This window comes from Lissotriton helveticus, chromosome 10 (genome assembly GCF_964261635.1).
Source record: "Lissotriton helveticus chromosome 10, aLisHel1.1, whole genome shotgun sequence".
Lineage (NCBI taxonomy): Eukaryota > Metazoa > Chordata > Amphibia > Caudata > Salamandridae > Lissotriton > Lissotriton helveticus.
In genome coordinates, this window is record NC_136071.1 from 24,978,027 (window position 1) to 24,992,381 (window position 14,355).

At 46.4% G+C, this 14,355-nt stretch overlaps 1 protein-coding gene across 1 annotated transcript in view; it reads left to right on the forward strand.

Annotated features, from left to right (window-relative positions):
- Window positions 1–14,355, forward strand: part of HCFC1 (host cell factor C1) — a 167,851-nt gene that overhangs the window by 55,251 nt on the left and 98,245 nt on the right. Inside the window, exons 7-13 of the mRNA XM_078664604.1 lie at window positions 3,927–4,106; window positions 4,613–4,963; window positions 5,385–5,536; window positions 6,302–6,496; window positions 12,570–12,794; window positions 13,162–13,266; window positions 13,544–13,760. Coding sequence (XP_078520730.1) covers window positions 3,927–4,106; window positions 4,613–4,963; window positions 5,385–5,536; window positions 6,302–6,496; window positions 12,570–12,794; window positions 13,162–13,266; window positions 13,544–13,760 — 1,425 coding nt within the window. The remainder of the gene's footprint in view (window positions 1–3,926; window positions 4,107–4,612; window positions 4,964–5,384; window positions 5,537–6,301; window positions 6,497–12,569; window positions 12,795–13,161; window positions 13,267–13,543; window positions 13,761–14,355) is intronic.

Genomic DNA, 14,355 nt, shown 5'->3' on the forward strand with positions numbered 1-14,355 from the left:
CAATTCTCTAGAGGTGGAGCACAATCCTCGTACCCCAAACAGAACAAGGGGGGTTACCGAGGAAACAGCACCAGAGGACGTGGCAGAGGGAACAACAACTCCCGCTCCTCTGCCCCAAGCAAACAGTGACTCTCTGTCACTGCCCCCCGACCACTTAACACCTGTCGGGGGGAGACTACAGCAGTTCCTGCCCGTCTGGAGAAACATCACCACAGACATGTGGGTGCGACAACTTGTCCAGTACGGTTATTGTCTAGAGTTAAAATCCACTCCACCCAACATCCCACCAAGGCAACGGCCTATGTCCGCAGAGCACTTGCACTTATTGCAGCAGGAAGTAGTGGTGATGCTGCAAAAAGGCGCAATCGAGCTCGTGCCAGTACAGGAGGAAGGCACAGGGGTATATTCCCTGTACTTCCTTATTCCGAAGAAGGACGGATCTCTCAGACCCATTCTAGATCTACGTCCCCTCAACCTCTATATACTGTCAGAACATTTCCATATGCTCACACTGCAACAGATTCTTCCCTTGTTAAACCAAGGGGACTTCTTAGCAACCTTAGACCTCAAGGATGCTTATTTCCACATACCACTACACCCGTCCCACAGAAAATACCTCAGGTTCACTATCCAAGGCAAGCATTATCAGTTCAAGGTCCTACCCTTCGGAGTGACCACAGCCCCAAGAGTGTTTACCAAGTGTCTGGCGACAGTAGCAGCGCACCTCAGGAGGCAGAACATCCATGTCTACCCCTACCTGGACGACTGGCTCGTTCAAGCCAAGTCGGAACAACCGTGCGCCGCGGACATGTCGACTACCATTCACCTCCTTCACGATCTAGGTTTCTCGTTGAACTACCCAAAGTCGCATCTTCAGCCGGCACATGTCCTGCAGTTTCTAGGTGCGACGATCAATACCCTGACGGCCATGGCTCAACCAAACCAAGGCAGGATAGACAGCATGCAGTCTCTGATCCAGAGGTTCAGACCACAACACTCACTTCCAGCGAGAGTGTTCATGCAGTTGATAGGCATGATGGCCTCCTGCATCTTCATAGTCCCCCACGCACGGTTGCATATGCGCCCGCTCCAGGAGTGCTCAGCAAATCAGTGGACACAGGCCCAAGGACAATTAACAGACCTAGTGTTAGTTACCAGTCGGGCATACGACTCTCTGCATTGGTGGACTCCACACAACCTTTGCAAGGGCCGACTGTTCCAGGAGCCAGTGCCACAGATTACCCTGACAACGGACGCATCTCTCCAGGGTTGGGGAGCTCATCTGCTCACTTACACAGTGCAGGGACTATGGACGACGCTGCAACAAAAGATGCACATCAACTATCTGGAACTGATGGCAATCTTCATGGCGCTCAAGTCCTTCATTGTATATCTGTGCAACAAGGTAGTGTTAGTCCGGACGGACAACATGACCGCGATGTACTACATTCAAAAACAGGGGGGCACCCACTCGCCACAGCTGTCTCATCTGGCTCAGGGCATGTGGCGGTGGGCCATTCAGAGGAACATCTTCCTCATGGCAGAACACCTCCCGGGCAAGGACAATCAGATGGCGGATCTGCTCAGCAGATACAGCCATCAAATGCACGAGTGGGAGTTACACCCATCTGTACTCCGCCCGTACTTCCAGCAGTGGGGTCATCCAGAGATAGACCTGTTTGCGACAAAAGTAAACGCAAAATGCCAACACTTTGCCGCCAGGTTCCCTCACCCACAGTCGCAGGGGAATGCGATATGGATGAACTGGTCAGGCAAATTTGCATACGCTTTTCCGCCAGCCCCTCTGATACAGCTGGTGGCAAGAAAGCTGAGGCAGCACTCGATGACTCTCATCCTGGTTGCTCCAACGTGGGCGCGCCAAGCATGGTACACCACGTTCCTCGAACTCTCAGTGGTGCCGCATCAAAGACTGCGCCTCACGCCCAGACTTTTGACGCAGAACCATGGAGACATTCAGCATCCAGATCCGCAACAGCTCAACCTGGCGATCTGGCTCCTGAAGTCCTAGAGTTTGGATACCTCCACCTACCTCCAGAATGCATGGACATCATCAAGGAGGCAAGAAAACCGACTACCAGAGCATGCTATGCTGCAAAATGGAAGCGTTTTGTCATTTACTGTACAGCCAATTACATCAACCCGCTAGATGCATCTATCCCTAACATCATTTGCTATCTGCTACATCTTTACAAGTGCAATCTAGCGTTCACTTCTATTCGGATACATTTATCCGCCATCGCAGCTTATCTTCAAAATAGGCAGCATCTCTCTGTCTTCAGGGTGCCTGCCATTAAAGCTTTCCTTGAAGGTCTGAAACGAGTCATTCCCCCAAGAACACCGCCAGCTCCGGTGTGGAACCTCAATGTGGTCCTCACCAGACTGATGGGACCACCCTTTGAGCCACTGCACTCATGTGAACTACAGTTCCTAACGTGGAAAGTAGCTTTCCTCATTGCTATTACGTCACTGAGGCGTGTTAGTGAGCTACAAGCGCTCACAATCCAAGAGCCATTCATTCAGATTCATCCAAATAGGGTAGTGCTACGTACTAACCCCAAATTCCTTCCGAAGGTGGTGTCACAGTTTCATCTCAACCAAACTATTGACTTACCGGCGTTCTTCCAAAACCCACAAACGGTAGCGGAAAGAATGCTCCATACGTTAGACGTACGGAGGGCGTTGATGTACTACATAGACAGAACACAACACTTTAGGAAAACAAAACAGCTTTTTGTTGCCTTCTCACCACAGCACAAAGGCAACCCTATTTCCAAAGCAGGAATAGCCAGGTGGATTGTTAAGTGCATCCAAATCTGTTATCAAAAGGCCAAGCGCACTTTAACGATACCCCCAAGGGCGCACTCCACACGCAAATTGGGGGCATCCATGGCTTTCCTGGGGAACATTCCTTTAGAAGACATGTGCAGAGCAGCCACGTGGGTTACCCCACATACCTTTACAAAACACTACTGTGTTGATGTGCATTCCAAACAGCAAGCTGCTGTAGGACAGGCTGTTCTCAAAACACTTTTTCAGGTTTCTGCAGCTGGCACGGGCAACCGCCGCTGATGGAGGGACTGCTATGTATTCTATGCTAAGATATGAATTTAGCAGCCCACATGCCTCGAACTGAATATGCTACTTACCAGTATGCATCTGTTCTTGGCATGTAGGGCTGCTAACATTCATATCGCCCACCCTCCTCCCCGGTGCCTGTCGCAGCTGCAGATATACTATTGTATTCAATCATTAGCATGGACATCCTTTACACTTTTCACTCCATCTTCTGCCACAATGGCGAAAAACAATCTGGGGATGGAGTCGATGCCCATGCGCACTGTAGTCCAGGGGAGGAGCCACCTATCTCGGGATACTTCGAAGACTCTTCCAGGACAACAATGTGCGATCATCCGGACCCAACACTAGGCGGCGATCTAATGCTAAGATATGAATGTTAGCAGCCCTACATGCCAAGAACAGATGCATACTGGTAAGTAGCATATTCATTACAGCCGCTCTAGATACACCTGACATGTCACTCAATACTCTTATGGGAAAACATTTGTATTTGTGCGGAGTTCCGTTTATGTAATTGTGTGCATACAAATATGTAGCTGATCCCTACTTTGGAAAACACCTATTCCTTAGCTCCTTTGACATGCGCTGGTTTGACATTCCGCTCCCAATACTGTTGCGTAACTTCCTACGGTAAACCATTTTAGCAATCAGTTTATTTGATGATTTTCTGCTGTTTTTTGCTTTTTTCCTTTTCATATTAATCGTGTTATTAGCTGCCTATGCTGCATTCAGCAAGTACATGCGTCTCTGTAAACTATAGAAACAACAAAGTTACCCATGTGTATTGTAGATTTCTAATTCAGATTTTTGATGTTCGGTCTGCTTAGATTCCATGACTTGGGAGCACATCCTAATGGACACTCTAGAGGATAACATCCCCCGCGCACGGGCAGGCCACTGTGCTGTGGCAATCAACACCCGTTTGTACATTTGGAGTGGCCGGGATGGTTACCGGAAAGCATGGAACAATCAGGTTTGCTGCAAGGATCTCTGGTACCTGGAAACAGGTGAGTTCTGTCAGCTTGGGTAGTTATGTCATTTTGCACTTAAAGTTGCATGCTACAATAAGGAGGGCTTCTTCTGTAATCTACAGCACCAACAGTACATGTGCGCTTAAATCACCGTAAATCTTGGTTGATTGTGGTTTTTGCCTGCTTGTCTTTTAGCCCCCTTTGATATTTATGTATTCTGACCAAATTGTAACCATTCCCTATTGGGATAGTGTCTCTAAAACGCAAATTTTTATTACATAATAATTTAAAATTTTGCTTTAGCTTAAGACCCAAGTACACACTGTTGAAAAGCAGGGTGTACTCTGCCTGTTGTAAGCTTCCATGCTAACTTGGGGTTGAGTATTTTTTATTGTGGCATGTTTCTCTAATATCAAATTGTGCTGTTATGTAGCGGTCTGCTTTATCAAAATATTGTTTTTTTCATATGTTATGATAAATTTGCAGTGCTCCATATACTTTGTAATGTGCTTGATATGTTTAATTTTTCTACTACCCTACAGAGAAACCTCCGCCCCCTGTTCGAGTTCAGCTGGTTCGGGCTAATACCAACTCCTTGGAAGTCAGCTGGGGGGCTGTACCGACAGCAGACACGTATCTTTTGCAGCTTCAGAAATATGACATTCCTGCGGCTACAGCAGCAATGTCTCCCACTGTTAACCCAGTTCCTTCTGTGCCAGTCAACCCACCGAAGAGCCCTGCTCCTGCTGCTGCAGCACCATCCATGCATCCTATGCAAACTGGCATCACCCTCCTCCCACAGGGTGCCTCGCTACCCCCTACAACTGCCACCATCCAAGTCATGCCGTCAGTGCCAGGAAGCCCCTTGCCTGTTTCTGTAGCCCGGGCCCAAGGTAAGTTTTTGGTCTGCTCTTTTACGCTGCAGTCTCTTTGATCCTTAATCTGGTTTGTGCCTTTGAAGTCGCGAGAAGGAGTACAGCATCAGCCATACTACTTTTTTGTGACCGTAGACCTGCATTTTGGTGACGTATTTCAGTGCAGGTTCTTTCACCGTAAGATCTTTTGAGTACTACCCTACCTTTTCATTGCTTTTCTTGGCAGAACAAACGTAATCTTCTCTGCGTCTTATTTTCATATTTTATATTAGTTTTAAAGCCAAACGAAAAAACAGTGGGACCAAGGAGTGGAGGGTGAGATTTCGGGTGCTGATACAAGGCCACTGTAATCTGCAATACTCTTACCTTGTTTTATCTCATTATTTATTATTTTGTGTTCCTCTGGTTTATTCCCTGTTTTTCCATTTCTTCTTGACAGTTCCCACGGTTTTGAAAGTCACTGGTCCTCAGACCATGACCACACCTCTCGTGACCGTCCGACCCTCCAACCAGCTTGGGAAACCAGTTACAGTGACATCCCTCCCTCCCGGAGTACGCATGGTTGTACCGGCACAAAGCGCCCAGGGAACTGTGAGTTTAACTAAACTAGTTAATTGCAGTCTTTAAAAGAATTGGGATGGTGGCTTTTGTAGTATAGCACAGAGCGTATTTAAAGACTAATACATTGCTTTGCCTAGTATTGTCGTGCATTGTTGAACAAACCTGACCATTTACATCCGGTACTTGTTGCCTGTGGCGTTCCTTATGCACACATGTGCCGCCACACCATAAGTTATCGTGGAGCAGTAAAACTGCAGAGCTCCCGGTCCATCTTTTGTGTCTGCACCTTCAGTTCTAGAAAAACCAGAACAAAGAAAACCCACCCTAAATGTGTGACTGCTACAGTAAAGGAAACCGTTCTCCTTTCTCCCTCTTCCAACCGCATTCCTTGAGTGTATCAAAGGAGTAGCTGCCACTGGAGATATGGGCTTTAATTACCATTTATATGTTGAGATGCCGCCAGTCTCAGACTGCATGTTCGTTATGGAATACAAGTCTGTATCCTGAGAAACCTGATCACTTCTACTGTGTGTGTGTATATCACAAGCAGGCAGTGACGGTTATGCATGTGTGATGGGAGTGCCTGCATGCACATTGCCCTATTCGAGTCTATTCTAATTCCATCTGTGTTTCCAGCCGTTAACAATGGAATCGGATTTGTTTGTGTCCTGCAGCCATTTTCAGTCCTGCGTTGTCATTCAGTATCCACTATTCAGTGCCATCCATTTTGAGTGTTTTTTTATTAGCGTGTACAGTCTTGAGCCTTCACCAGTTCCCTGTTTTTCCATCCTGCAGGCTATTGGCAGTAGCCCCCAGATGAGTGGAATGGCAGCCCTTGCTGCAGCAGCGGCCGCCACCCAGAAGATCCCACCTTCCTCTACCCCTGGCATCATTACTGTTCCTGCTGGCAGCACCATGGTGAAGACTGTCACTATGTCACCTGGGACTACACTGGCGTCCAATGTTAAAATGGCCTCCTCGCCGATCATGGTATCTACCATACCTTCAATAACCGCACCTTTTGAGTGTACAAGAGTATAGTGGAAGGGGTAAATGGTGTGCATAATTTAACAAACCATCTTTTCTATTTGCCTCAATTAGTGGGGGTGGGGAGGCTGTTTGACATGTGTGGCTGTAGATGCACATACTTTGCATACTCCCATCTAGTGTTTGGTCTGGATATGTGCAAGTGGTTCGACACAGTCATGGTGCTCCTTTTTGGTATGTATAACTATTCCATTCGTCAGTATTGTTCTCGATCGCGTAGTCCGTTCTTCGTATCCAGTTGTGTCAAGGTCGTTCACAGGATGATACAGCTGGGCATGGGGGGGGGGTACAAGATAGACACCTGCACCCATCCCCCTCCACCATAGCTAAATAGAGTCCTCCGAAGAAATTTTGTTTTTGTTACTCTTTCCTACACACGTAGGGATACACTAACTCTATGTTAAAGGTTGTGTTGAGACAATGAAGACCTCTTTAAAGGCCCTATTCGGGCTAGAGTTATCACGCAATGGGTCGATACAAAATATAAAGCCTCCCCATCAGATCCCATTTACATCAGGGGCCGGTTACCACCAGACTCGCTTGTCGTCAGTACTGCTCCTAGGCATGCTCTTTTTAGGTCTTGCGACCTATTGCGCATTGAGCGGAGCGAGAATTCAAGTGCTCAAAAAGCTCGTCAAACCAAGGGCTTTTTGCTGCGGTTTTCTTTGAGTTCACGTGACCAAACAAGCACGCGCATCAGCCTCCCTCCCTCCCTCCTAATTGCATTTTTTCACGGCCGCACAGCACATCAAAGGGCTTCGCCCAGCGTGCGCTCTGCGGCTTCTCCTCCCCTAATTAATCATGGCTGGCCGGCCGTACTTTTAGTTTCCCGGACGCTCTTGTTTTATCTCTCCCCCACTGTATCTGATTACTTTGCGCTGTGCCTCCGCTGCAACACACAATATCGAACTGCGTCAATGTGACAGTGGTCTTTATATCAAAAATGTACTTTTAGAGATGGGATGTCTTGCGCTCGCCTCAACTAATCGCTTTCACAAGTTTGCTTTTTTCCGCTATTAAAAAACAATCCTCCTGCTACACTTAAACATGGTGTCTCTTTCACTTTACAGCATATCACGCTAGTTCCTCTTTCTTTCAGCGACGCTCCACATTCATTTTCTGTTGCACTTGCGCATTGACACCAAATCCACAGACTTGTCTTTTACAATCCTCATGGGGGTGTCAAGTGCTCCTCTCAACCTTCCTTCATGGGTTTGTTTTCCTGACTGCTTTCACAGGATCTTGAAGTTCACGCTGCGACTTTGTCATTGAGCCGGCAAGTCGTCGCCAAAATTATGTTGTAATATGAAGCTCTGGGACTAATAAGCTTGTAATTAAAAGGCTTTATTAAGCTTCATGGTCAGGCGTGACTTCTCCCCACACCAGCTCAGGGCAAACTGCAGACGAGTAGAACGTCAGGCTCATTTCAGTAACCACTGGAACAAACAAGCATTGGCATAGCCAATAGGTCTCGCTTTTCACTTATAAGGTCCCAAAGGCGAGACCTATTGGCTATGCCAATGCTTGTTCAATCTAGCAGTGACGCCCCATTGCCTGAGAGCAAGTGCGTTGATGCAGTTGCTGCCTATCTACAAAATGGGTATCACGTGTCTTTATTCAAAATACCTGTCTTTACAGCCTTCATGTAAAAAACCGTAAATCCGTATTTGTAAAATGCGTACTACTCACCCTTGCGTTTCGCAAGCGCTGGGGGCAGTCATGGAAATTAAGGGCCAGATGTATCAAAGGGTTTTACCCATTCTGTGTCTATGGGAAAATGTGTTCATACATATGGCCCTTTGTGAGCTATTGACCAGAGTCACATGGTGCTGAGCTGCCGCCAGAGCCGGGGAACGAACCATGAGCCATGTGCTCCGAAGTCAGCTGCCCTGTAATTTCACCACTGTTTCCACCTGAACCCTTGTGGAACCTTAACATTTTTCTTAGTCCCCTCATGGTACCGCCATTTGATCCCATGCATACCTGCCTCTGCAGTTTTAATCTTGGAATGTGGCATTTTTGATTGCCATTGCGTCACATAAACACATTAGGGTTAATGCTTGGAGAGCACTAAAGTAGCTTTTCTTCCAGCTCCACAGAGACCGGATGACATGGTTGGATGGCGCATCGGACCCTGATTTAGTCATAGCGGTCCCCAGTGGTTTCACGATATATAGGCAGGACAGAACAGGCCAGAGGGGAGGCGGGGTTGCTATTATCGCCAGAGATAATCTCCCTATTAGAACCACATCTATACCATCTACCACCTGTGAAGCGATAATGTTCAGTATTCAACTCACCCCCCTCTTTAACCTCAAAGGCGTATTGATATATCGCCCGCCAGGAGCACGCGCCGACTTTTTATTCAGCCTGGGGTCAATATTGGAATCCATAGCACTGGACGATCATTGCATGGTGCTAGGTTATCTCAATTTTCACCTCGAAAAGGCCAACAACGCCGATACAGCCTGTCTCTTATCGGACATGGAAACGTTAGGGTTGCATCAATTAATATCTGCCCCCACCCACGAGGCCGGTCACACCCTTGACGGCATATTTACCAATTTAGAGACATTACACATCTTAGCTATCCTTCCTATGCCATGGACCGATCATTATGTCATATCAAGCAAGTTAGCCATTCCCGATACCCACAAGACGAGAGTGGTTAACCTTGCCCCTAAACAGGTGAGGGCATGGAAAGACCTAAACCTGGAGACACTCAATACTCTCCTGGCAAGCACACCTCCTCTGTTGTCTGATGATCCTAGTGTCGCCACAGATCAGTTTCATAACTGGCTCAGTCAGGCCACACAGGAGCTAGTGCCACTGAAATCTATTTCCAAGAATCGTGCTTCCCCCAGCGCACCCTGGTTCTCCGATGAACTTAAAAAGCAGAAACAAACTAACAAACAAAGGGAAAGACACTGGCGAAAGCACTATGACCCCGAGAGTAAAATATTATACAAAGAGTCACTAACGCGGTATAAACATATGATTGCTGATGCAAAAAAAGCATACTATGCCGAACAAATAGACAAGGCAAAAAACTCATGTAAGGAGCTATTTGATATAACTAAGCGTTTGTCCGGTGCTACGCAGGATCTCACACCCCCTCCTTCACAACATCTTTGTGATGCCCTATCCGAATTTTTCTTCAAGAAAGTCAATGATATCTATCAGGTTTTCTCCCTAAACACTAATACCGTAACTCATCCCCTTCCCCTTACACCGAGTGACAACATACTCACCCGCTTTGCCGACCTTACTATGGATCAGACGAAGAGCCTCACTTCAAGGATTAAAACAGGGTCATCACTGGATCCTTGCCCGCTTAAAGTGCTTACACCAGTGATGGACACGTTGATTCCAGTCATTACACAGGTCTGTAACGTTGTGTTCAGATCGGGCATTTTCCCGGCCTCATTGAAACACACGTTGGTTAAACCCCTATTAAAAAAATTCAATCTTAACAAAGATGAACTAAAAAACTATCGGCCGATAGCTAGTCTCCCCTTCCTGGCCAAGGTCATAGAAAAAGGTATGAACCAACAATTGTCGGAGTTTGTAGAGCGGCATCAGCTGCTTGACAACACTCAGTTTGGATTTCGTAAATGCCATGGTACGGAAACTGCCCTCCTAAAAGCGGCAGACGACATCCGAGTCATACGAGATCAGGGGGGGGACAGCAGTCCTGGTCCTGCTGGATCTCTCTGCGGCCTTCGACACGGTCGACCACAAGATCTTGGCCGACCGTGTCGAACGACTAGGGGTCCAGGAAACAGCGCTGGACCTACTTGTATCGTTTCTGGCCAACAGAACTCAGGCGGTATCCCTTGGACCATACCAATCTTCCAAGGTGTCCTTGCCGTGTGGGGTCCCCCAAGGCTCGTCCCTTAGTCCGACACTCTTTAACATCTACGTGTCGGACCTTGCTAGTGTCATCAAAGCATTTGGGATGAGCCTGACCTCTTACGCCGACGACACCCAATTGGTATTGGCCATCAAAGGGGATGGGGAAGAAGTGGCCAAGTTATTCACCAGAGGAATGGTGGCCATAGGTGACTGGATGGCCACGAATTGTCTCAAACTTAATTCAGATAAAACTGAAGTGGTCATTTTCGGTCACCTTTCTCCGGGCTGGTCACCAGCTTGGTGGCCAACATCGTTTGGAACTCCTCCTAGCCCAGCTCTTAAAGTTAGAAATCTGGGCATCACTTTTGATGCTGGTCTAAATTTTATGGCACACGCTAACAAGACGGCTGCAACTGCTCACATGAAACTCAGAATGATTAGGAAAATTCCACCCTACCTACCGGATACTGCTGGGAGAACTCTGGTCAGCTCACTAGTCCTGTCCGCACTGGATTATTGTAATGGCCTATTCCTAAATGCTCAATCCCGGGTGACTAACAAGATGCAGTCAATTCAAAATGCCGCCGCCCGGATGCTGGCGGGACTTCCCAAGTTTGCATCGGTTTCAAACACCATTAGGGAACTTCACTGGCTTCCGATACGCAGTCGTATCAAATTTAAATCATTGTGTATTCTTTACAAGGCACTCAATAACCAAGGCCCCCATTTCCTTAAACATAATCTTCATTACTATATCCCAACCCGTTCCCTTCGTTCCTCTCATCACAATCACCTAGTAGTGCCTCGTACTAGAACAGTCACTTGGGGCGACAGGTGCTTTTTGGTTGCAGCTTCCAAGCTCTGGAACACCCTGCCTCTACACATTAAGACCAGCCACTCCCTGTTCATATTTCGCAAACATCTCAAGACTTGGTTATTTGACCAATAGTTCCATTTTCTGTTAGGTCTTCTTATACACTGATCCACCCCTAAGTCAGCGCCGAGACGCCTCCGGGTATTCGCCTCGCTTAACAAATGTCAATAAATAAATAAATAAATAAATAAATGATCATCTTCACCAACCCTAAATTTCTCCTAAGAGGTTTCTCCCGCTTTCATCTAGTTGCCGGTTTTCTTCCTTTAATCAGACGAAAGTGTGGACAGAGCTCCCAACACATTAAATGTCAAAAGAGCTGTTATGTTCTACATTGATAGAACTTAAACTTTTTTAAAAACGAAACCGCTATTCAAACTTCCTCGTAAAGGAAATCCTATATCCAAATCTGGCATTGCCTGACTATATCTTAGTGTATTCAAACATGTTATGCTAAAGCCAAAAGAACATCACCTGTACTTCCTAGAGCACACACTACACATAAAAAAGGAGAATCTATGGTTTTCCTGGGAAACAATCAAATAGCTGACATATGCAAAGCAGCTACACAGTCTGCACCACACACTTTCACTAAACAATTGTGTGAATGTTTTAGCAGGTTGTGCTATGTACACTTTTTCAAACCACAGAAACACCCACAGTTTAGCCATTGCTTCATAGGAAGACTGCTTTACAGTTTATGCAAGGCATGTCCATCTACAGCCACACATGCCTCGAACGGAATATACTTACCCTGTAAGCATCTGTTTGTGTCATGTAATGCTGTAGATTTGTGTGCCCATTGTCCTCCCCGGACACCTGTGGCTGTTAGTTTACTACTTGTACACATGGACATCTCTTTACTTACACATAGGTTACCCTCCATTCTCAATCGCCTGCGGGAAAACAATCTAACAATGGAGTCGATGCCCATGCGCGTTATCACTGAGGTTGCTCTACCTCGTGACTAAAGACTTCTTTGGGGAAAAAACAACTTGCACACATTCGGACCCACACTAGATAGCAGTAGTATGCAAAGCATGTGAATCTACAGCACTACATGCCACAAACATATATGCTCTCTCCGGGTAAGTAACCGGTTCCTTTTATTTCACCCCTGTTTAGAAGTTGTGAAGATGAGCCGTGCTTGTGCAGTGGGGCACTCGTGGATTAGTATTTCACAAAAGGTCTTTTTTTATTTTCAGCGTGGCTTGAAAGGACTGTGTATGTATTAGTCATGCTGTCTGGAATGGGCCAGCTAGAATTATTTTTAATTTTTTTAAATAGGTGAGCAATCCAGCCACCCGGATGCTGAAGACTGCTGCTGCCCAGGTTGGCACCTCCGTCTCTTCTGCTGCCAACACGCAGTCCCGGCCCATCATCACTGTCCATAAGTCTGGAGCGGTGACTGTGGCACAGCAGGCACAAGTGGTGACTACCATGGTGGGTGGGGTCACTAAAACCATCACTTTGGTGAAGAGCCCTATCTCTGTCCCTGGAGGCAGTGCACTGGTAAGACACATTTTTGTAGTATTCCTGTTATCCTTTGTAGGACCACTTTCATGTGTGCTAGGCTGTGCTTTATAAGTAGGCAACCAATGGAGGGAAAGTTGAAATGATTGTTTTGGGTAAAGACTGACTATAGAGGAGTGGTAACAGTGTTCCAGTCAATTTGAAGATGGATACCAAGTTCAAGGCAGTTATCCAGCAGTAGTGCTAAAGGCCAGGTAAATAACTATTCAGAAGACTTTATTTCACTGGAAATGCCCTGTTGCTTACATGGCTGAGAATATACAACTAGTTTAAAGGGTTAAGTGTTCAGTGTGAAATATATGCTTGCCCTCCACTGTAGGCATAACTTGCATGATCTCGTCTTTAGATTTCCAACCTGGGTAAGATGATGTCAGTTGTCCAGACCAAGCCAGTTCAATCATCAGCCATCACAGGACAGGCGTCATCTGGACCTCTTACTCAGATCATTCAGGTGCGTTCACAACATTTGCCTGGTTGTTCAATTATCCAATAGTTGCTCTTCACGGAAGTACTAGTCGGACCATTGGTTGAAATATTTGTTTTGGGTTTGGGCAGTCATAGACCTTTGAAGAGATCAGTCTGCTGTTCTGCACTGCAGAAGGGACTTTTCCATCAATCTGCCACTGGAGTACATATTCTCTCCACTGTTGATGCAAAGCTTGCCTGATTCAGGTATCTGTGTTTTCCTGCCTCTGTGCTTCACTTTATTTTCTGTTTCTTCATATCAGACCAAAGGGGGTCTACCTGCTGGAACCATCTTGAAGCTGGTGACCTCAGCAGATGGGAAACCCACAACCATCCTCACTACAAGTCAGGCTGGCACTGGCACAAAGCCCACCATCCTGGGAATCAGCAGTGTCTCCCCCAATACTACCAAGCCAGGAACAACAACAATAATTAAAACCATTCCAATGTCTGCGATCATCACGCAGGCTGGGGCTACAGGTACGGTGTACGCTTCCATGTTCAGTGTTACTTAACCTGTTGAAATACCATGAAATTTAGCTTAGTCGGGGGATATTCTGGTCTCCAAGGTACTTTGTCTAGTGCTTTTACAAAACCCTGCTGTATCGTATTCACACACCACTGGTGTTGTCTAATTGAGTTGCGTCGATTTTGAGTATTCTATCGAATATGTCCTTTATTTGATCAATAGATTCCATAAAAGTACAAATGAAGCATATACAATTCATATAAAAGCAAAATGATAAAATGGCAATACATGACCCAAGTTGTAAAAAGGAGAACATTCAAAGCACAACTCTAAATTGGTTGACACTTTTGTTGCTCTATTATGTGAAAGCTAGAACCCCGTACTGTCAGACTGTTCCTGAGGACAGGCAGTGCCTTCTAAGTGATTTCAGAGAAGTCACCACTGCTGAGTCACTGATTAATGTAGTGCAGTTACCCCTGAGGAAGGGCAGTTCCTGGCCAAAATGCATTAGGTCCACATTTCCCTGACTAAGCTATGAAGGACAGTGAACTGATTTGTGTTTATGAAGCCTGTTAGGGAACTTCATTAACTATACAAATAAAATAC